The following is a 22,042-nucleotide window of genomic DNA, read 5'->3' as shown; positions in this document are numbered from 1 at the left end:
CAAAGTAAATACAATATAGCAAGTACAACACTGGAATGGTTTATTTGCAGTGGAAGAATGTGCAAAGTAGAGCAAAATAAATAAATACAGTAGGGAAAGAGGTAGTTGTTTGGGCTAAATTATAGATGGGCTATGTACAGGTGCAGTAATATGTGAGCTGCTCTGACAGCTGGTGCTGAAAGCTAGTGAGGGAGATAAGTGTTTCCAGTTTCAGAGATTTTTGTAGTTCGTTCCAGTCATTTGCAGCAGAGAACTGGAAGGAGAGGTGGCCAAAGGAAGAATAGGTTTTGGGGGTGACCAGAGAGATATACCTGCTGGAGCGCATGCTACGGGTGGTTGCTGCCATGGTGACCAGCGAGCTGAGATAAGGGGGGACTTTACCTAGCAGTGTCTTGTAGATGACCTGGAGCCAGTGGGTTTGGCGACGAGTATGAAGCGAGGGCCAGCCATCGAGACCATACAGGTCTCAGTGGTGGGTAGTATATGGGGATTTGGTGACAAAACGGATGGCACTATGATAGACTGCGTCCAATTTATTGAGTAGGGTATTGGAGGCTATTTTGTAACTGACATCGCCGAAGTCGAGGATTGGTAGGATGGTCAGTTTTACAAGGGTATGTTTGGCAGCATGAGTGACGGATGCTTTGTTGCGAAATAGGAAGCCAATTCTATATTTAACTTTGGATTGGAGATGTTTGATGTGAGTCAAACATCTGACACCTAGGTATTAGTAGTTGTCCACATATTCTAAGTCAGAGCCGTCCAGAGTAGTGATGTTGGACAGGCGGGCAGGTGCAGGCAGCGATCTGTTGAAAAGCAGGCATTTAGTTTTACTTGTATTCAAGAGCAATTGGAGGCCACGGAAGGAGAGTTGTATGGCATTGAAGCTCGCCTGGAGGGTTGTTAACACAATGTCCAAAGAAGGGCCAGAAGTATACAGAAGGGTGTCGTCTGCGTAGAGGTGGATCAGAGACTCACCAGCAGCAAGTGCGACATCATTGATATATATATGGTCCAAGAATTGAACCCTGTGGCACCCCCATAGAGACTGCCAGAGGCCTGGACAACAGACCCTCCGATTTGACACACTGCACAGTATTGTTTCTTATCGATGGCGGTTAAGATATCGTTTAGGACCTTGAGCGTGGCTGAGGTGCACCCATGACCAGCTCTGAAACCAGATTGCATAGCGGAGAAGGTATGGTGGGATTCGAAATGGTCGGTAATCTGTTTGTTGACTTGGCTTTCGAAGACCTTAGAAAGGTATGGTAGGATAGATATAGGTCTGTAGCAGTTTGGGTCAAGAGTGTCCCCCCTTTGAAGAGGGGGATGATCGCAGCTGCTTTCCAATCTTTGGGAATCTCAGACGACATGACAGAGAGGTTGAACAGGCTAGTAATAGGGGTGGCAACAATTTCAGCATACTGCTGCTGTCAAGGAAGCGTAGCTTACAAATTGTCAGCCATTTTAAATCATTACTTTATTACATTGCTCAATATTTTAAATAATTAATTAAAGCAATGAATTTGTATCCATTCTCGTCGGACTTCGGCTGCATATTTTCCGCCAATCTGAAAAGCTGAAACCACGCCCATTTTCTGAAGAATTGGATTATGGGCCCTAAATATGGAACACCGTTTGGATCTTTGCGTGTCAAAAAAAAAATACATGCGTTAAATAACGGTATTTGACGGGTCAAATAAGCTTTTTTTCTCAACACGTCAAATAACACAATTACATTCTAAATTTGCACGTGCAAGTTGTACAATACTGCGTTGGTAATAAGGCATTATTTGTTCAACCGAATGGGAAAACAATGGTGTGAGCATTTGGAATTAGATCAGGATCAAAAATATTTGCAAATATCTTTGATACCGATGTTTTTAGCAACTTCTGGGGTATCTAGCTAGCTTTAGCTTGGTACCAAGCTAGCACCAATGCAACCAGCCTGAAAACAGTGAGCAGTAGAAACTGGAAACTGCAGTCATTTTCAATATTCTTAGCAACGATTTAGGAATTCATGTTAGTAAGTATTAGCTAGTGTGAGGATTCTGTGTTATGCACTATAGGCCGTTACCATATATGTGATTGAATATTATCTGCTGTTGGCTTGTGTGGATGTATGTGTTATGCAACATAGCTGACTTGAGACATTGTCAATAGTTTCAGGGCCATGGGCCTTTCTCGGGATGGAAAAATACAGAATAACATAAAAACAGGAACAAACTGTGTTTTGTTAGATAACAGGAGCCAGGTGTGTGATAACTGTATTGAGTGCATGGGCGCATAGATATTCTACACAACTACAACGACTGACCGCTGAAGCGCCTAGGGGGCTGGGACCAGCTCGTGTGCCAACAATCAACGATAGGCTGAGTAAGTTTAAACCACGCACAGTCTCTACTTTGACAGGAACTACTTCTGTCAGAGTATATTATAATAACTTTGTCAGGAACAAGTCAGTTCTCGGTTTGCCCTGCGAGGTGTGACAGAGAGCCCGTATATACGAAAATTGCATTTACCACTTATTGCTTAGCTAATAAAAAGTACATAGTATACAATTCGGTGACTCAGTGTCATACTTATCCTGATAACAGATTCGATTGACGCAACCCTTAACACTAGGTAGCCACTTTTTGTTCTCCTATTGAAATAACTAGCGAGCCAGCTACTTAACCCTATTGCTCACGTTATAACGTTATAAGCAGCCAGTTGGCTTCATCTGGCTAGTATTGCTTGACCGGACAGGGTTATGTGTTGTAAAGCTAACCACAATAATGGAATTTGCGTTTCGCCTTGAAGATAAAAGTCAATATTAGAAAGTGGTGGAGAAGGTTACAATTGGTGGAATCATGCCATATTTAGACTATATCATGTTAAACAAGGTTGGAGTGTTGGAATGTGGAGCAATGAAATGGTGTATAAGTACTCGGTGACACCTACAGAACACAACTGTGAGGAGTTTATGCAAATATTAGCTCTTATTGCGGGACTTTGACTATGGGAAATCACCTCCCCAGTCAGCCTATTGTACATATTGACATTCAAATTGCACTGTACAGCCTTACCTAAGGATTGGGGATCAATGAAATGGGGTATCAGTCTCCTCAGTACACAAGTACTTTTTTCCCCAAAGTGATCAGGCTCCAAAACATCCACATTGCATAGTTTCTCCTCTGGAATACACATAGTAGGTTCACTGGTAATATGTGGCTCAATTCACATTTAAGAGTCCCGCAATAAGAGCTACGACGCTAATGTTCACAAGATGTCATTGAGTAGACTGATACCCCATGTCATTGATCCAAAATCCATAGGTAAGGCTGTACAGTGAAATAGGTATTCCCCAAATGCAATTCTATAGTCGTAACACATTCACAGTTTGATTTCAACAGATTTTTTGTCAAATTAATCAATTGTCTTTTGTTGAATTTACCTCGTTAAGCATGATCTATTCCATTATGGCATGATACCACTATTTGTATAAATTTGCATTATTTTCATTGCAATACTTTTATTTTGAAGGCGAATCGCAAATTCCACTATTTTGGCTCGCTTTCACATAGGTGGGTCAGATCACCATTTAATCAAATAGGAACGGTCTTAAAAATGTGTGGCATTTTAAATGACGACACCTCGATAGAAGTTTAGCTAGCTAACTATAGCTACTGAAACGGATAGTCGTTATGCTATGTTTTGGGGGAAGAACATTGTTTGCATCCATCAGATAGCTAGATTTTTTTTTAAACCAGCACTGTCCATACCTTGGGGGAAGTGTGTCTGAGTTCGTGCGGCAGCGGCAGGTGCGCGAGACAACTTTACCAGCATCATAGCATAAGTATCAGGTGAATCGTTGTGACATAAGAAAAAGGAGTGATAGATATTACGCATTGATTACACTACGTAAAAACAATTATGAACGTGTTCAATTATTGTGACGTGCAGTCATATCCAGGTCCTGATTGGTCAATAAGCTTATTTGACACTTCAAATAGTGTTATTTGACATAACTTTTTTGACAAGCAAAGAGCCAAACGGCGTTCCATACCTAAAAGCATGGAAATCGTGTGTGTGTGTGTGTGTGAGGATATATATATATATATATATATATATATATATATATATATATACATACATACATACATACATACATACATACATACATACATACATACATACATACATACATACATACATACATACATACATACATACATACACACACAGTGGAGAGAACAAGTATTTGATAACCTGCAAAATCGGCAGTGTTTCCTACTTACAAAGCATGTAGAGGTCTGTAATTTTTTATCATAGGTACACTTCAACTGTGAGAGACGGAATCTAAAACAAAAATCCAGAAAATCACATTGTATGATTTTAAATTAATTAATTAACATTTTATTGCATGACATAAGTATTATCACCTACCAACCAGTAAGAATTCCAGCTCTCACAGACCTGTTAGTTTTTCTTTAAGAAGCCCTCCTGTTCTCCACTCATTACCTGTATTAACTGCACCTGTTTGAACTTGTTACATGTATAAAAGACACCTGTCCACACACTCAATCAAACAGACTCCAACCTCTCCACAATGACCAAGACCAGAGAGCTGTGTAAGGACATCAGGGATACAATTGTAGACCTGCACAAGGCTGGGATGGGCTACAGGACAATAGGCAAGCAGCTTGGTAAGGAGGCAACAACTATTAGAAAATGGAAGAAGTTCAAGATGATGGTCAATCACCCTCGGTCTGGGGCTCCATGCAAGATCTCACCTCGTGGGGCATCAATAATCATGAAGAAGGTGAGGGATCAGCCCAGAACTACATGGCAGGACCTGGTCAATGACCTGAAGAGAGCTGGGACCACAGTCTCAAAGATAACCATTAGTAACACACTACGCCGTCATGGATTAAAATCCTGCAGCGCACACAAGGTCCCCCTGCTCAAGCCAGTGCATGTCCAGGCCCGTCTGAAGTTTGCCAATGACCACAAGATGATCCAGAGGAGGAATGGGAGGTCATGTGGTCTGATGAGACAAAAATAGCTTTTTGGTTTAAACTCCACTCGCCGTGTTTGGAGGAAGAAGGATGAGTACAACCCCAAGAACACCATCCCAACCGTGAAGCATGGAGGTGGAAACGTCATTCTTTGGGGATGCTTTTCTGCAAAGGGGACAGGACGACTGCACCGTATTGAGGGGAGGATGGATGGGGCCATGTATCGTGAGATCTTGGCCAACAACCTCCTTCCCTCAGTAAGAGCATTGAAGATGGGTCGTGGCTAGGCCTTCCAGCATGACAATGACCCGAAACACACAGTCAGGGCAACTAAGGAGTGGCTCCTTAAGAAGCATCTCAAGGTCCTGGAGTGGCCTAGCCTGTCTCCAGCCCTGAACCCAATAGAAAATCTTTGGAGGGAGCTGAAAGTCCGTATTGCCCAGCGACAGCCCCGAAACCTGAAGGATCTGGAGAAGGTCTGTATGGAGGAGTGGGCCAAAATCCCTGCTGCAGTGTGTGCAAACCTGGTCAAGAACTACAGGAAACGTATCTCTGTAATTGCAAACAAAGGTTTCTGTACCAAATATTAAGTTCTGCTTTTCTGATGTATCAAATACTTATGTCATGCAATAAAATGCAAATTAATGACTTAAATCATACAATGTGATTTTCTGGATTTTTGTTTTAGATTCCGTCTCTCACAGTTGAAGTGTACCTATGATAAAAAGCACAGACCTCTACATGCTTTGTAAGTAGGAAACACTGCCGATTTTTACAGGTTATCAAAAACTTGTTCCCCCCACTGTATATTGTGGCTAATATATATATGCATGTATACTCCGTATTTTGGCAAATTTAGTACGACATCCGGGAACTTTTGCCATACTAACTATAGCCATACTATGACCAATAAACATACTACTAGATTCACTTCATAACTAATACGGTAAGTGAGAGTATTCGAACACAGCTCCTGTTTCACTGTTAACTACTGTACTGCTGTCATCTCTACATGCCATGACAATGCTAAGTAAACACATTGATCAAGGACAGGTGTGATAATATACAATGAAGAGAGAACATAGGAGTTTATCAAGAAAACATGTTTCAATGATTCATGTCCACAGAGCTAAATATAGATTTCCTGCCCAATTATCATGAGGAAATCATATTTAGAAATGGGGCAGGAAACGCAGTACATTCCACAGTAAAACAAATTATGAAACTGGGCAATTCAAGTACCAGAAATTAGGTGTAATTTAGAGCTATATGGGAACAGCAATAGAAAGTGATGTTTTGTGTATTCAGCAAAATATCAGGCCAGGACTGATAAGGGGGTGAAATCATGTTGTTTGGCCTCTGTACATTTATAATTCTTTACAAATTGTCCCCAAATCACAATTACGCATAGTGGTTTGTGTGTTTAAAATTCCATACAATAACATGCAACAACTGGCTCAGAATGATCCAAAATAAAGATTTTAAATAATTTTATTGAAAGATCAATTTCAGTCCCAGACCCTTATGGTTTCAAAAAGCAGGCTTTGGGTTTAAGCGACATCATCCCAGACTCTTTTCCAAAGCCATCTCTTTGCCAAAACAGCAGCATTTGTAATCATATGAAAACTTATACAACAGGTCACTTGGCACATCCAATTCATACCATGGTGTACTGTTCTGGCAGTTAATACTTAAACACAACTAGTTCCATATCCAAGCAAATGCATTTACCATCTTTATTGATGAAAAGAATGGATTGACCGCAAGTGAAATGTATACAGTAATCATATCAGAATGTCTCAATAAAACAACTCAATGAGAGTATGAGACCAGCAAAAAGTTGCTTCTTATTTAAAAGACCTCATCATTACTGGGTGATGACAAGAATGGATTCTGGTCTCAAAACATTCACCAGACCCCAATGTTCTCTTTCCAGAGGCAATCTGTCAGCCCCAGTAATCAGCATTGTGACGAATGAATCTTTCAGCATCAGCCATGTTGCGTAGTGTTTGGATTTCATGTGTGATGAAACAGTAAACTTACATGGAAACATCTAAGCAGAAGCATGTAGATCCATTTGAAGTGAATAAGAGCCCCACTCACATCTTAACCAAAGGCTTGATGACATGTTATAGGGCAATACTGGTTTAAAATGGGATGTTCAAAATAAACCAACATTTACTCTGAAATGGATTATGCCATTTGGTCAATTCCTGGGAGAGCATCTTGTTTTGGTATTAATGCTGGTCAGAACATTGTCAAATAGTTTCCATATTGAGGTTTAAAAATCAGGGCTTTGCATGTCGTTGGGAAGCTGTTTCAAGTAAAGATACTAATATGGGTCATTTTAAGACATTCGGAACGCATGCACTGATGGACAAAGTGAAAATATACATTTGGACAAAACCCAGGTAAGAGTAACTAATATTTGCAACAAAAAAAGTGGACTTTTCAGATTCACATAAAATGGTCAATATCAGAAATGCATTAGTTGACTAGACCAAACTTGACTGAAGGGATTGAGAGCTTAGTGAAGAACAGTTTCCAAAACATTACAGCTTTTCTGATCATTTCATGGGCTTTCGGGACACGTTGAAGAGCTGTAATACTGTAGCCTGGCAGATACACAAGAAGGATAATTGAGTCATCCACTCCACTTGGAAGATGTGAGGCTGGTCCTGGGTTAAGTCACCTTGACAATCATATTGATGAACAAACACGGGGTTGAAAAAAAAAAAAACTTGTTTAAGAGCAAATTGTTTGTATTGACTAAAGGGAAATTATAACCTATTCCACTACATTGAACAGAGAAAAGTTACAATAGTAAATGCTGCTGCATGGGGCATACTAATATCTTCCAATTTATGATTAAAACAGACGACATTATGCTGAAGCTGATTATTCCATCTTCCCTGTTTGCATTAGGTGATACAATTTTGCCTGAGGAGAGTGGGTTTTGCACATTTCTGACAGTGAACTGGCTTTACAATTGCGTAGGCAAGCTGAAAACCTTGCCCCACAGCAGATCGGCATAGCCAAGTACCATCACTAACTATAATTGCAGTTTACCATGACCAATTATGCAAAATACTTGACCAGCCTGTGTTAACCTTTATATTCATTAAGCTCCTATCACCCGAGGATGCAGCTGCTCTTCCATGATGTCCTTCTGGTTAAGACATATGAACAAGAAGTAAGAAAAGCCAAACAGAGGCTCCTGTGCAGGCCTGACTGGAGTTTTTATAGCATTGTCTTTATTAATTGATGGGTAGTTGTATCTCTTTAAAAGGAAACAAATTATGATCAGCAACAGATGGATAATTTGATGGCAGCTTTTGCATAAAATACTGGCTGACATTCAAGATGAAGAAAAAAACAAGACACTGCCTTGTAGTACTGATTAAGGAGTGTAAAATTATAACAGATCTTGTTACCCCTATGTAAGTCCAAAAAGAAAAAAATAAATTAAAAAAGAAAACATAGTAAAATAGTTGATCAGAAAACATGATATCACAATCCATATTTTTTCTCTCTGAAACTATTTGCATTTGGCTTAAGATCTGCTGACTCCCTTTCAGTGTCACTATCACCCCCCAGTCTACAAACCAGGAAAGGCTGTTTGGAGATGTCCAAAGAATGAGGATTTTCCATTTCTACTCTTTGAGAAATCTGTGTGCACTAAGGTGGGTTGAGAGTATGAGAAACACCACCACAAAGCTTTTCCGGATGCAATGTAGCTACACAACGATCTGGCCAAACATGCCACAGTCTTAAAAAAAGAAAATATAATGTGGTCTGCTTTGTCCTCACTAGTGCTTTTGGCCCCAATGAGGGGAATACTCCCTTCATGGCATCTTTAATAAGTACTTTTAGAGCAAGCAGAATCCAGTTTCTTTCTCTGTCTGGTTTCCAGAGAGAAAAGAGTAAATGTCAAACTAGTGCCAGTTATGAAGTTGCTGATGATCATATTCTGCTATAAGTTTCTTTATATGTGCCAGTTTGTTGTGTAGATATTCACAGCGATTCTTCTCTTGGCTATAGTTTCGATTCGTCTGTGAGGGATAGAAAAACAATCAGTATTTGCGCAGAAATTCCTTGAGCAGCTTTACGAAAAAATAAAAAATAAATCACAGATGCCAAGCTTACCTTTTTTATTTTACGATACTCTTGGAGTATCTGATTGTGGATTGTCTGTAAAAGAAAATACAAAACGATTTATAAAATGGATCAATCAGTGATTTCATTCAAATTTTAATCCTGAAGTCGAACATGAAAACAAAAACTCCGGACGGCGCCATAGTGCAGCTGAAGTGCTTAGGCAGAATAGTAGTCACAATGCTCCAGGGGGTGTACCTTGTACTGGTCTGTGCCTTGTTGGAGCTGCTTGAGCTCAGTGTCGAGCACAGTGAACTGCCGAGTGATGCCCTCTATCCGAGAGTGGAGGCCACGGTACTCACTGTACTCAGTATTAAAGTCATTCTTGTAGGTCTGACGCTGCTCGGAAGAGCCAATCACGGTATACTTCCTGTTCAGAGAGGGGGGGAAATGCAGAACTAAGAAAGAGGAGTGATTCAATGAAATACCTTTCAATTGCGCACTTTCCATGTCGTCAAGATCTGTTGCTAGAAACAGTCATTTCATTATACATGTATTGTGGTTTTGTAAGAAGAAGGAAGTGCTTACGATAAATAGTCTGCCATCTCAGTCGATGACGAAGGAACACTGGTATTGTTGCACATTCCATTGAGATCTGAAAGGAAGCACAAGGTGACTTTGTAAGATAACCCTTCTCCATTGAAGCCGATACATGAAGACTCACTATTTATTATCACTTACATCAGTCAGGGCTTCCATTCACAAGAACGCAGACTGCAGTAATCTAGATATAGTGTTCATATATACATTTGATCAATTCATGTCAATTGGGACAAAAGCAGATATTTGAACTGTAAGGATGAGCATGTGTTGTCTTTCCATTGTGCAAAATGTCTGATGAATTACCCAATTTAAAACTCATGAGCTGGAATCATGCTTAGCAGTAGAGCTCCCCAATCTGATTTAACTGAGTACCAATGTGATTACTACAAACAATGACTATAGATCTCTATACTATGACAACTCACCTGTGCTCCTGTGTGGAATACTGCTGCTCTTCAGGTTGTCAGGGCTGGAGGTGATGTCACAGGCCTTTCTTGGTTCAGGAATACGCTCCTCCACTCCCTTCCTATCCCTCTCTTTCTCTCTCTCCTTGGACTTTTCCTTGTCTTTGTGTTTTTTGGACTTCTTCTTGGACTTGCCGTGCAGGGAAGGCGAGGAGCTCTTGCCTCGGGGCCTGTCGAGGCCCATGTGTCTGGGGGACGAGTGGCCCAGGCTTGGTACGGACAGGGCTGCAGGCCCAGAGAAGACGGGTGGCTGGCTCAGTCTTTCGGCCATGGCTGCCTCCTGGCTCTCACAGTCCCGGCCATTGTGGCTGGAGTCGTTGCTGACGTCAGAGAGTGGGTCGAAGGGCCGGGGGATGTCCAGCAGGGGGAGCTGGGAGCTGGATGTCACACTGTCTCCTACTGCCGCGACCACGGCCCCGCTCACCTCCTTCCCATTAGAGGAACTCAGCTTGCCATTTACTGGTCCCGCTGCCTTGTTGGCGAGGTGTGATATCCTGGGCTTTTTGTTGGCCAGTGGATCGATGAAATCCGCAGCCGGCCGTTTCTGGCAGAAACAGAGTTTGAGGCACAAAATGAAACTGGGAATGTGGTTTCTGAGAAAAACTATGAGCTATAGTTTCTATTGATGACACATCAAGATAAAGAATATATACAAAAATTAAGTTAATGTGCTGTGCTGGTGAGAAGCAGAGGAGAAGGTCAGAGTAGTCAGAGTGAAAGGGAACTCAGCTACACTGAGTGTATGATAACCGTGCCCTTTCCACACAATGCATGGTATTGTATTACTAACAGACTTCATTTGAACCGGCCTACACTAACAACTTTAGAAGTGGCTGACCTAATCACAGTGGAGCAGGAAGTCCTTGGTTCTGAAATAATACTAGGCCCAGTTTAAAGCCCTGTGGGTCAGCACAGCTCCTTAACCTGTTTAGTTTGGCAGAACTCCTCGAACGTCTCTCACCAAACCAGACTGGCCACATAGACAACTGCTCCGCTGTGGGTTTCTGTTTACAGCTAGTGTTCCAAAACTCCCTCTTTTCAACACCATTGCACGTTTGTGTGTACGAAGGAGGGGGAGACTGGAGTGTGTATTTGCTAATGTGTGAGGGAGGGAACGGAAGGGAAAGGACATGAGGTGTCTGAGGTGAAAACCCAGAGGGGAAGGAGCTAATAATAAAATCTATAGTAACTCCACAGAGAACAATGAGAAAGATATTTCCCTGGATGTATAAATGCTCCTTGCTTGTTCTGCCCACTATGACTAATTTGCTCCCATTGGAAACGACAAGCCGTGGTCTCTCTTGGTTTAGTTATAAAAATCTTTGGTAACTCCTCCTTAGAGGACGTTCTGTGAGGACGGTGGAAAAGAATAAAGGGGTGGAGGAGCATGGCGCGTGTAGCTCAGTTGGTAGAGTGCAACACCAGGGTTGTGGGTTCATTTCCACGGGGGACCAGTATGGGGGAAAAAGTATGCAAATGTACGCCCCTCACTACTGTAAGTCGCTCTGGGTAAGAGCGTCTGCTAAATGACTAAAATGTAAGAGAAGGAAATGGAGGAAGAAGAGTAGGCTTACCTGCAACGGGGAGCTGCTGGACAGCTCTTTGGGAGGGCTCACTGGGAGTGGGACCTCAACTGGAGGTGGCGGAGCCACTGTGGTGGTGGTCGTGTTCTGGGCCTGACTCATTTTCCTAAAATAAAGCAAGTCACAAACTGAGTCACCACACAGTGAGACATAAATAATACATTGCAGAGAGGACAAAATTTTGACTTTCATTATTTGGGTCGAAAAACTTTGAGTTTGGGTTAAATCTATTGCTGAAGTAGGTCGAGGAACATTGGGGCCATACCTGCAAATATTAGAGAAGTGTAAACTTTCTCAGGTCTCAAAATGCGCATCAGACAACTAAAATCAATCAGCGTAGTTGCACTTGATGAAATACTACATACTGTATATCCACCAACCAATTGCATTTCTTAAAATAGGTCAAATTGGCCACCAGCAGGATATTTTAAACCTCCAGATTGAAGTGTTGAATGCCAACATAGCATGATGCATTCTTGACTAGGCTACAAACGTTAGACAAAATGCAAAAGGCAAGTCTTCGCATATAGGCCTATGACAAAAAAAAAAAGAATGAAAAAAAAGATCAAGGTCTATACAACATTTAATGCACATGAAAGAGAAAAAAAAGTCAAAGAGCCATGGCCTTTTCAATTGGCTGTCATGTACCATCATCGCATCCTGGTGGTACACACTGCAAAAGAGTTTGACTCTAAAATGACAGTGTACATTAAAAGGAAAAATCCAACAACACTGAAAAATAAAAAGTGGTTAAAAAAAACAATATTTTTGGTGAACAAATGTTTAATTTTGGCATTATAATAAGGTTGGTAGCAACATGGAAAATCTTTGTGGAAACCTGTTGCAGCTCAAGCCGACAAAAAAATATCCACAATGCAATTATCTGTGCTGACTGGCTAGCTAGGTAACCAGCCAGCAAATGTAGCTACACACAATAATCCCAAAGACAATATCAGCATGCAAAGTAGCTAGTTCACTATAAAATCACCTAAACAAACTGCACTATCAATTTAGAAGTCTAGCCCATTTTTTTCCACAGCAAGAGTTGCCATATTAATACAATAAGCCCTTTTTCATTATCAAGCCAATTAAGAATATCGTAGAAACTTGTAACGGCGTTAGAAATGCAGTAATTATTATATTGTGAAAAAAACACATTGTGAGCTATGACATGAAGTAATTTGAATATGTTGCAGGAGAATAATGTGCCCTTATTTAACTCGCCAGATCATTTCCCATCAATGGATGTCGATTTAACTCGATTGAATGCTATGATTAAGCAGTAAGATACAAGTGGGTATGGGAGCCAAGTGGTTAGTGTTGGGCCAGTAACCAAAAGGTTGCTGGATCGAATCCCCGAGCTGACGAAGTAAAAATTTGTCGTTCTGCCCCCGAACAAGGCAGGTAACCCACTGTTGCCCGGTAGGCCGTCATTGTAAATAAGAATTTGTTCTTAACTGACTTGCCTAGTTAAATAAAAAGTTAAATAAAAATATGGCCAATATACCACGGCTATGGGCTGTTAAGCATGACGCATCACGGAGTGCATGGATACAGTTGTTATCCGTGGTATATTGGCCATCTACCACAAATTGCTATTATAAACTGGTTGCCAATTTAATTGGAACAGTAAAAAGTATATTTGTCATACCCGTGGTATATGGTCTGATATCAAATCAAAGTTTGTCACGTACGCCGAATAAAACAGGTATAGACCTTACAGTGAAATGCTTACTTAAAGGCTTTAACCAACAGTGCAAAAAATGTATTAAGTGAACAATAAGTAGGTAAAGAAATAGAACAGTAAAAATACAGACTCTATACAGTAGCGAGGCTACATACAGTAGCGAGGCTACATACAGTAGCGAGGCTACATACAGTAGCGAGGCTACATACAGACACCGGTTAGTCAGGCTGATTGAGGTAGTATGTACATGAAGGTATGGTTAATGTGATTATACATATATGATGAACAGAGAGTAGCAGTAGCGTAAAAAGAGGGGTTGGCAGGTGGTGGGACACAATGGAGATAGCCAATGTGCGGGAGCACTGGTTGGTTGGTTCAATTGAGGTAGTATGTTCATGAATGTATAGTTAAAGAGACAATGCATGCATTCAGGGCTCAAACCAGATTTATAACTGTAAATAAATCCCCTTTGCGGATATGCATAACCATGGATAAATCCGACAGGAGAGTTTGAGTGAGGAAAGTTGGACAGAGGATCTTAATCTCTGAGCAATAAATACTTGGACGAACATAATAAATTAATGCTAGGCTATTTTCTGACAAATGTGCTTTTATTTGCCAGATGTTAAGACAACAAACCATTATAAAATAGCCCATTTGTGAGATTGACTTGTCATTTCAATAGGCATAGGCTCCAGACTGATTGCAATTCAACTTTGCCATTGTTTGCTTAGACAAATGCAGGTAGCCTATAGGCCTTTCAGATTGTCTAAGCAACTGTAGACTATATGTAGTCAAGATGTAAACTCAATGATTTAGCAGCTTGCTTAGTTCAAATTAAGATTTATTCAACATGAATAGCGAGGCGATTTTGAGGTAAGAAGTGCTTGTGTTTCCCAAACCATGCTGGAATAGGCTACTGAGGATGGGGTCATAACTTTAAAATCACTGAATTAAATATGAATGTATGTGAAGTGAATATGCTTGTCAACAAAAGTATTTTTTTTTGTTTTTTAACTTGTAGCCTAATCTGACCTCTGTTACAGTCAGTCTAACAACTGATCGGCAATTGCGAGAGCTTTGATAGCTTTCAATTTAATTAACTAAACATGTCCCTTAATAATGGCATAATAACAATGAAGTTAGGCTATTTATTAAATTGGTTTGCCAGCTACAGGTAGGCTACACAAGTGGCACAAATTGATTTGCAATGACTTCAGTGTTATCGTCATTTCAACATATGTGTTGTATCAAATGGTTACTCACAATGGCATATAAATTAATAGGCTACTTGATGGCCAGATGAAAATGTATCAGTCTCCACATTTAATGTCAGTTTCATTGAGGACTTTTGTCCATGAAAAGAACCACGCGAGGGAGTTCCATAACTTCCACTTCAAATTCTCTCTTGGCCAACCCCCAAGACACAATAATTGAGCATGTGTAAAACCCTTCGCTTTATATGGTTTTCCATGAGAAAAGTTGAGATTGGAATGAACAGAATTTTGCAAATATATCCAATGCGCTCTAGAGCGCCGATAGTCGTTTTTCCTGTGCTTTGTTGCCTGATTTCTTGATGTGCATCAGTTCTAGCGCGTTAATGTTTTATGGAAGAAAGGTTGGAAATAGGTGTCTCCATAATGACAAGGTGAACGCGATTGGTCGACAATCTGCTTGGTGGGGCGTTATACGTTCCTTCATTCATTGGATCCTTATCTCCTTTTTGGGGCGGCAGGGTAGCCTAATGGTTAGAGCGTTTGACTAGTAACCGGAAGGTTGCAAGTTCAAATCCCCGAGCTGACAAGGTACAAATCTGTCGTTCTGCCCCTGAACAGGCAGTTAACCCACTGTTCCTAGGCCGTCATTGAAAATAAGAATTTGTTCTTTACTGACTTGCCTAGTAAAATAAAGGTAAAATTAAAAAAATAAAAATAATTCTATAATATCTCTAGGATTTGGCACCATGCGATGCACCCCCCTGGACTAAAGGGGCAGACAAATAGGAAACATTTGCAAGACCCTCTGTTAAATTACACATTTCTTGAGGTAAGAATATCTATAAAAAAATATGATCAATGGCTCATTCAAGAGTTGTGACATCAGATAGTATTGAAATCTGACATGTATGATAGACGTTTTTGCCATCTTAAAGTCGTATTCTTATTAACTTCCAATGTAGCGAAAGAGACTTCATCACAGTGCTACATCATGCAGGACGGATTTCTGCCTGCTTGAATGCCAATAACTCACAGATACACATGAAAACATTAAATGACCCAGGTAATCAACAGATCAGAGATGCACAAAAACAACATACCATTCAACAAACATTTTTGTTAAGGAAAACACTGTTCACTGCTGTCCTCGATTCAAAATAGCTCATGTGATTATAATTAGGCATTTAAAATATTGTACATGTAAAGTGTAGCCTACATGTCTATGTAATATAGCAGTGATTATTATTTAGGTAGCAGTGCCAGTAGCCTGTGTGTCAACAAGATTATATTTAAATGTATATGTATTTGTAACAGTTATTTACAAGATTTTGGCTCCACTTCTCAACACAGCAACACAATAAATGTAATTCCACATTTCAAAAGAAAAAAAAAAAGAAGATTCAAACCCTTTCCATAATCTGTGACAATTACGCAGAGCTAGGCACTACATAGAGCTATTTGACCAGCCAGTCAAGCATGAGATCTAGTTTTTTTTTTTTTATCAGAACATGCCGTTCGCTTTCAGGAACAAGTGTTGGATTATGTCCAACTACATCAACGAGTTTAATTGGATGATATGGAATTTGAATCATATATAAAATCACCACCAGCTATGCAGGTTAACACAGAGCTAAATCAGCCAGGTTATCGGGGGGGGGGGGGGGGAACAGATAACATAGTGTGTGCTCACGAGCAACTACTTTGACGGTTTTAAATTACTAATGCGCATTGAGATGGAGAAAAAGTTTAAACAAGCCTTTTCTAATGTTCTGTTAAGGGATTTTTTTTAATCAATAATGACTAATTATGTATACATTTCAATCAGGACTGACTAATCAGAATACTATTATGTTACTGTATAGATGTATTAATATTCTTTTAATTCTAGTACTGAATATAATGTGTGTAATTATAATCAAGAAGTAGAACAATGACTGTCTGTTCCTTGGTAGAAACGAATGAACTTATCGTCAGACTGGCTAGAATGCTTATCTACACAGGAAGACCTTGGCTCGGTCATAAATGATCTAAATTGGTGGGAATGATGTAGGAAGACTTGAGAACTAAACTGCCATTGTACCGGAGGAGGAGAGACGGGACAGTTCGAAACCTAATGAAGTGATTTTCAGTTTATAACCTGCTGTAAATTGTATCATGTTCAGTACTTTCGAGAATAAACGCAAGTGCTTGATTTTGAGACTGGTCTCCCCCCATTTTATGCAAATAAGTTTCTTACAAATCCTTAGAAATGGGCGGAGTGTATTAATTTAATTGGGTATTAAACATATAGGAATTTAATTCCTCTAACTTATTCACAAGTAGAGCCCCATTGAGTTGGCAAGTCTGCAATGAAACTAGTACTAGGTGGTTGTGTTAATTCATAGCACCAACTCCAAGGTTAACTCTATTCCCTGTTCCAATGGACCTGTGACATATTGGCACATGACAGCATTATGGTGGCCTTGCTCTACATTGTTATTTTCCTCAACTCAATGCCATTCCGTCTCAGACAGATACAAATAAAACTGACCTGGTTAAACACAAGTCAGACATCGTAAACAGATCATTGACACAGCCGTGGGTGAGATGCTAAGTTACAGTTGCATAAAAAAATAGAAAGGGTGTGTAATGTGTACATAAACACATAAACAGAAGGTTATTTGTGTATGTTGGTAGTGTGGACAGTAGGGGGCAGTGGGATACACTGGGGAAATCTCCAAACCCCACCCCGACAGAGAGAGAGAGTGGTAGGGAGGAGAAAGAGGGAGAGAAAAAGCGAGAGTGCGCTAGAGGGGTGGGGAGAGCAGACTAGGGGAAAGGCTAGCTGCTGTGCTCTGGTCAAGTCCCAACTGAAGACGAGCAAGCCCAGGCCTGGACCTTGGACCAGTGCCACCTCACACATGGATCAGCATGTGCTGGAACAGTGTTGCATCACAGGCCTTCCGATCATTTTGCTCACTACCCTTGCGTGACTTCAGCTGGTGTTCAAACTTTAGGGGAGGGAGGGTGGTCAGCTCATAAGCTAGCCAAGCTTAAAGTCCAGTCCAAAAAGACATATGGTTGAAATATATTGCTTTGGGATGACTTCCACAGAAACATTTAATAATTGAGTGTGTGAAATATTCCCTGCTATATTGAGTCCAACAAACTTTGGGTCAACTCCGTAAACCCAGCTAAGACCTCTGCAATGCCTGCTCTAAATTTAGCTGGGATGTGCATTTCCTTACTGCCCCAGATCTTTAAAAAAACAGCGTTTTCCACTGGGTCCAACCATGAAAAAAAGCCAGCTAGTTCTGTCAACAAAACAGAGGGAATACTCAGAGCAGGGATCCACACAGAGAGAGCAGTGCCTGGTTTCAGACTAGAATCTACTATTCCCTGAGCATACCTGGAGCTCCTGGGATTCTATGGAAGTTTGTTTAAACCAACACACAAAGCAGAGGTGATAAACCCCAGAAACCAATGTGGGGATGATCCCATTATTGCTGGTTTATGCTGCAGGCAGTTATTGACATGTGGAGCTACACACAAAAGCATTGGTTTAATATGGCATGCGGTATAGTAATATAGCACCAACTAGCACATACCGAACAAGGATCCGCTTCAGAAGTTGCTGGTCTCCCTCAGTGTAGCCTGGCCAGTCCTTCTGAATGTCCTTAAACAAAGAGTCCTTCAATGTGAAGGTGTTGTCTCTCCCATTTAGGTTAGCCACCTAGAGACAAGCGACAGTAATCAGTGTATTACAATAATGCCATGATGCAGTATTCTGGAAGAATGCATTTCCTAAGTCTGTTCTCAAGAAATGCACCATTAATAAATACCCTGCACCACTGGCAGTGACTGACTTGTTTGCAGTGGGCTTCAGGGCCAGCTAGGACTTACCTGTAACTACAGGCTAAGCCCTGGCTCTAAGTGTCTTGAAGGCTTGGGTCCTGTGACTAATTTATCAGTTGTGGGACAGAGCTCAGAAGGGCCCTCGGTTTGCCAATGGTCCAGCATACCCAACCTGTTGTGAAAGGCACTCTACCTTATGAGCATGGGTGTTATAAGATGGGTGGCACCGGCCTGAAATATGATTGACCCCATGTGAATTGGGGGGAGGGGGCACTAAGGGTGGCCAGAGCGCTGTCAATCTGGCTCAGATTAGAGAGAAAATACAGTGTGTTTGTTCTGGCAGTTTAGTGGGCTGGCTTTGGGACTAATGTTCCCTCTATTTCCAGCACCAAGCAAATTTCAGGTCTGCTGAGCACAAACTTGGATGTCTTGAAAAGTCAGTGCAACTTCCAGCGTGGGTTCGTTGTGAGCACAGAGGCTGTACCTGCTTTAAATTAAAACTAACTAGGGTTGTCCAGACTAAAAATAATCTTGGTCAACCAAGAGTCGTCTGTTCTTTCAAACGTCCTATTTTTTTAATCAAATTAACTATATGCACTGAGCTTGTATGATGTTTTAAGCGAACTGTTTAATTAAATAATTAAGACACAAAAATGACTAGATTTAGTCTGACCGCACTGACAAGCAACCGTTGTCTCTCTTCCCTGCTGCTTGCGACCACCACAGAACATCAACAGTGTGTATCGTGCTGCTGAAGCTGCATCATAATTAAAGCCATTTCTGACTGAGAAGTTGTTACAGAAATCCCTAATTTGTTTAGGAAAAACAATCCCTCAACCCTTGCTCTCTTTACGTGATGTATGCAGATGACCAATAGGGCCTGACCTATAGCATATCATAATCACATAAATAAATCGATTATAATAAACTCTGAACACATAACAGCAAAATTAATGCATAGGACTTGACAAATAAACCTGAAACGGGGGAATGTTTACTGGTTGCTCAGGAGGTAAAGGGGAAGTCAGATGTGTGGAAAACAATTTACTTGTGGAAAATACTGATCAAGAAAAAGGAGCAAGTGCTGCATCCCTATTAGGTGTGTCAAACAGGTGCTGTTAGATTACAATACAACATTTCTGAGCAATTGGAACAATGTAAAATAATTAATATAAATGAAGCGTACCAGAGAGGCTGTTTATTACAGCAAGTACTAAAAACAGTCATTCATTTGTGAATGTAATTTCTGAAATGGAACAGTTTAGGCCTATTTAATATTCAATGGTCACTTTGCTTTTTTTATTTAAAAAAACAAATGCTTTGATTGCATTTCAAATCATGAATGACTGTATGCGGAGTTATGACTAACTAAAAATGAATGATTGATACAGTAGCCTATAAAAGTATTGAAATATAGACCTAAGTAAGTTACGGTATTAAGAATTAACAGGATGCGCTCTTAGGCCTACAGCTTGGTGGTGGTTATACAAGGCTGGGGGCTCCCAAGCGGCGCAGTCGTCTAAGGCACTGCATTATCAGCCTGGTTCGAATCCAGGCTGCATCACAGCCGGACGTGATTGGGAGTCCCATAGGGAGGCGCACAATTGGCCAAGTGCCGTCCGGGTTTGGCCGAGGTAGGCAGTCCTTGTAAATAAGAATTTGTTCTAAACCGACTTGCCTAGTTTAAAAATACATATATATTTAAGGCTGCTATACTAAGCCTATTAAATGATAATGAAATTAATTATCATTAGCAATGACAATAAGGAGAGCAAGGTTATAATTATTACGAACAGTATAAACACAAATTTAATTATAAATATTATCTAACGGAAAAAAGCGTGAAGCCTTTATTACAGCATAGCAAAGATTAAACACAGACTCATTTGTGGTTGCCTGAGGCTTGGTGCTCACAGAGCCAGTAGGCTATTAAACACACAAACAAGCAGGATCTGTCTTATTTTAGTAGATAAGGATGATTTATAAAGCCAGGCACATTTAACAGTTAGGCTATTGATTAAAGACCTAATTAAGTTGGAGTTTCCTCTCTCCTCACTTTTCTTAGACAATTAAGGCAAGGGCTGTTGTCTCATCTCTATAACTCCGCTGCCGCCTCCGGTGCATTGTTCTCAATACCAATATGCTGGATACCTTTGCTATTATGCACATAGCAACATGGTCTAGGAAAAGGCGCCAATTCAACAGCGCACCGACGTGTTTCAGAATCGCTATCCAACGCGGGAGAAAACATGTTATTTGTTCCGCCATTGTTCTTATATATAACCATATAAAACTCAGTAAAACAGAAACGTCCCTTTTTCAGGACCCTGTCTATCAAAGAATTCGTAAAAATCCAAATAACTTCACAGCTCTTCATTGTAAAGGGTTTAAACACAGTTTCCCATTCTTGTTCAATGACCCATAAACAATGAATTAACATGCACCTATGGAACAGTCGTTAAGACACTAACAGCTTACAGACAGACAGTAGGCAATTAAGGTCACAGTTATGAAAACTTAGGACACTTAAGAGGCCTTTCTAATGACCCTGAAGAAAACCAAACAAAAGATGCCCAGAGTCCCTGCTCATCTGTGTGAACGTGCCTTAGGCATGCTGCAAGGAGGCATGAGGACTGCAGATGTGGCCAGAGCAATAAATTGCAATGTCCGTACCGCGAGACGCCTAAGACAGCGCTACAGGGAGACAGGACAGACAGCTGATCGTCCTCACAGTGGCAGACTACGTGTAACAACACCTGCACAGGATCGGTACATCTGAACATCAAACCTGTGGGACAGGTACAGGATGGCAACAACTGCCCGAGTTACACCAGGAACGCACAATCCCTCCATCAGTGCTCCGACTGTCCGCAATAGGCTGAGAGAGGCTAGACTGAGGGCTTGTAGGCCTGTTGTAAAGGCCGGTCCTCACCAGACATCATCGGCAACAACTTTGCCTAACCCACCGTCGCTGGACCAGACAGGACTGGCATAAAGTGCTCTTCACTGATGAGTCACGGTTTTGTCTCACCAGGGGTGATGGTCGGATTGCCGTTTAAGACATCCTCCTCCCTCATGTCGTACCCTCCTGCAGGCTCATCCTGACATGACCCTCCAGCATGACAATGCCACCAGCCATACTGCTCGTTCTGTGCGTGATTTCCTACAAGACAGGAATGTCAGTGTTCTGCCATGGCCAGAGAAGAGCCCAGATCTCAATCCCACGTCTGGGACCTGAGCACGTCTGGGACCTGTTGGATCAGAGGGTGAGGTCGAGGGCCATTCCCCCCACAAATGTCCAGGAACTTGCAGGTGCCTTGGTGGAAGAGTGGGGTAACATCTCATAGCAAGAACTGGCAAAAATGGTGCAGTCCATGAGGAGGAGATGCACTGCAGTACTTAATGCAACTGGTGGCCACACCAGATACTTTTAATTTTGACCCCCCTGTTCACGGACACATTATTCCATTTGGTAGTCACGTCTGTGGACTTTGTCAGTTTATGTCTCAGTTGTTGAATCTTGTTATGTTCATACAAATAGCAGGTGACAGTGAGAGGA

General features: G+C 41.1%; 1 protein-coding gene across 2 annotated transcripts in view; it reads right to left on the bottom strand.

The window, feature by feature from the left end:
* Positions 1 to 6,475: 6,475 nt before the first annotated feature.
* The window catches only part of LOC135556515 (RNA polymerase II elongation factor ELL-like), a 43,188-nt gene continuing 27,621 nt past the window's right edge, over positions 6,476 to 22,042 (bottom strand). The window contains exons 6-12 of one of the 2 annotated variants that reach the window (XM_064989788.1): positions 18,237 to 18,361; positions 11,737 to 11,851; positions 10,124 to 10,706; positions 9,684 to 9,750; positions 9,354 to 9,525; positions 9,147 to 9,191; positions 6,476 to 9,052 (exon numbers count right to left, since the gene is read on the bottom strand). In XM_064989788.1, the coding sequence (XP_064845860.1) occupies positions 8,936 to 9,052; positions 9,147 to 9,191; positions 9,354 to 9,525; positions 9,684 to 9,750; positions 10,124 to 10,706; positions 11,737 to 11,851; positions 18,237 to 18,361 (1,224 nt within the window). In that variant the 3' untranslated portion in view covers positions 6,476 to 8,935. Of the gene's footprint in view, positions 9,053 to 9,146; positions 9,192 to 9,353; positions 9,526 to 9,683; positions 9,751 to 9,836; positions 9,880 to 10,123; positions 10,707 to 11,736; positions 11,852 to 18,236; positions 18,362 to 22,042 lie in introns of those variants that run through there. The other variant, XM_064989789.1, reaches the window with a different exon arrangement.

This window comes from Oncorhynchus masou, chromosome 15, assembly GCF_036934945.1.
Source record: "Oncorhynchus masou masou isolate Uvic2021 chromosome 15, UVic_Omas_1.1, whole genome shotgun sequence".
Lineage (NCBI taxonomy): Eukaryota > Metazoa > Chordata > Actinopteri > Salmoniformes > Salmonidae > Oncorhynchus > Oncorhynchus masou.
The sequence above is the reverse complement of the archived record's forward strand: the minus strand, read 5'-3'. Positions and strand labels throughout refer to the sequence as shown.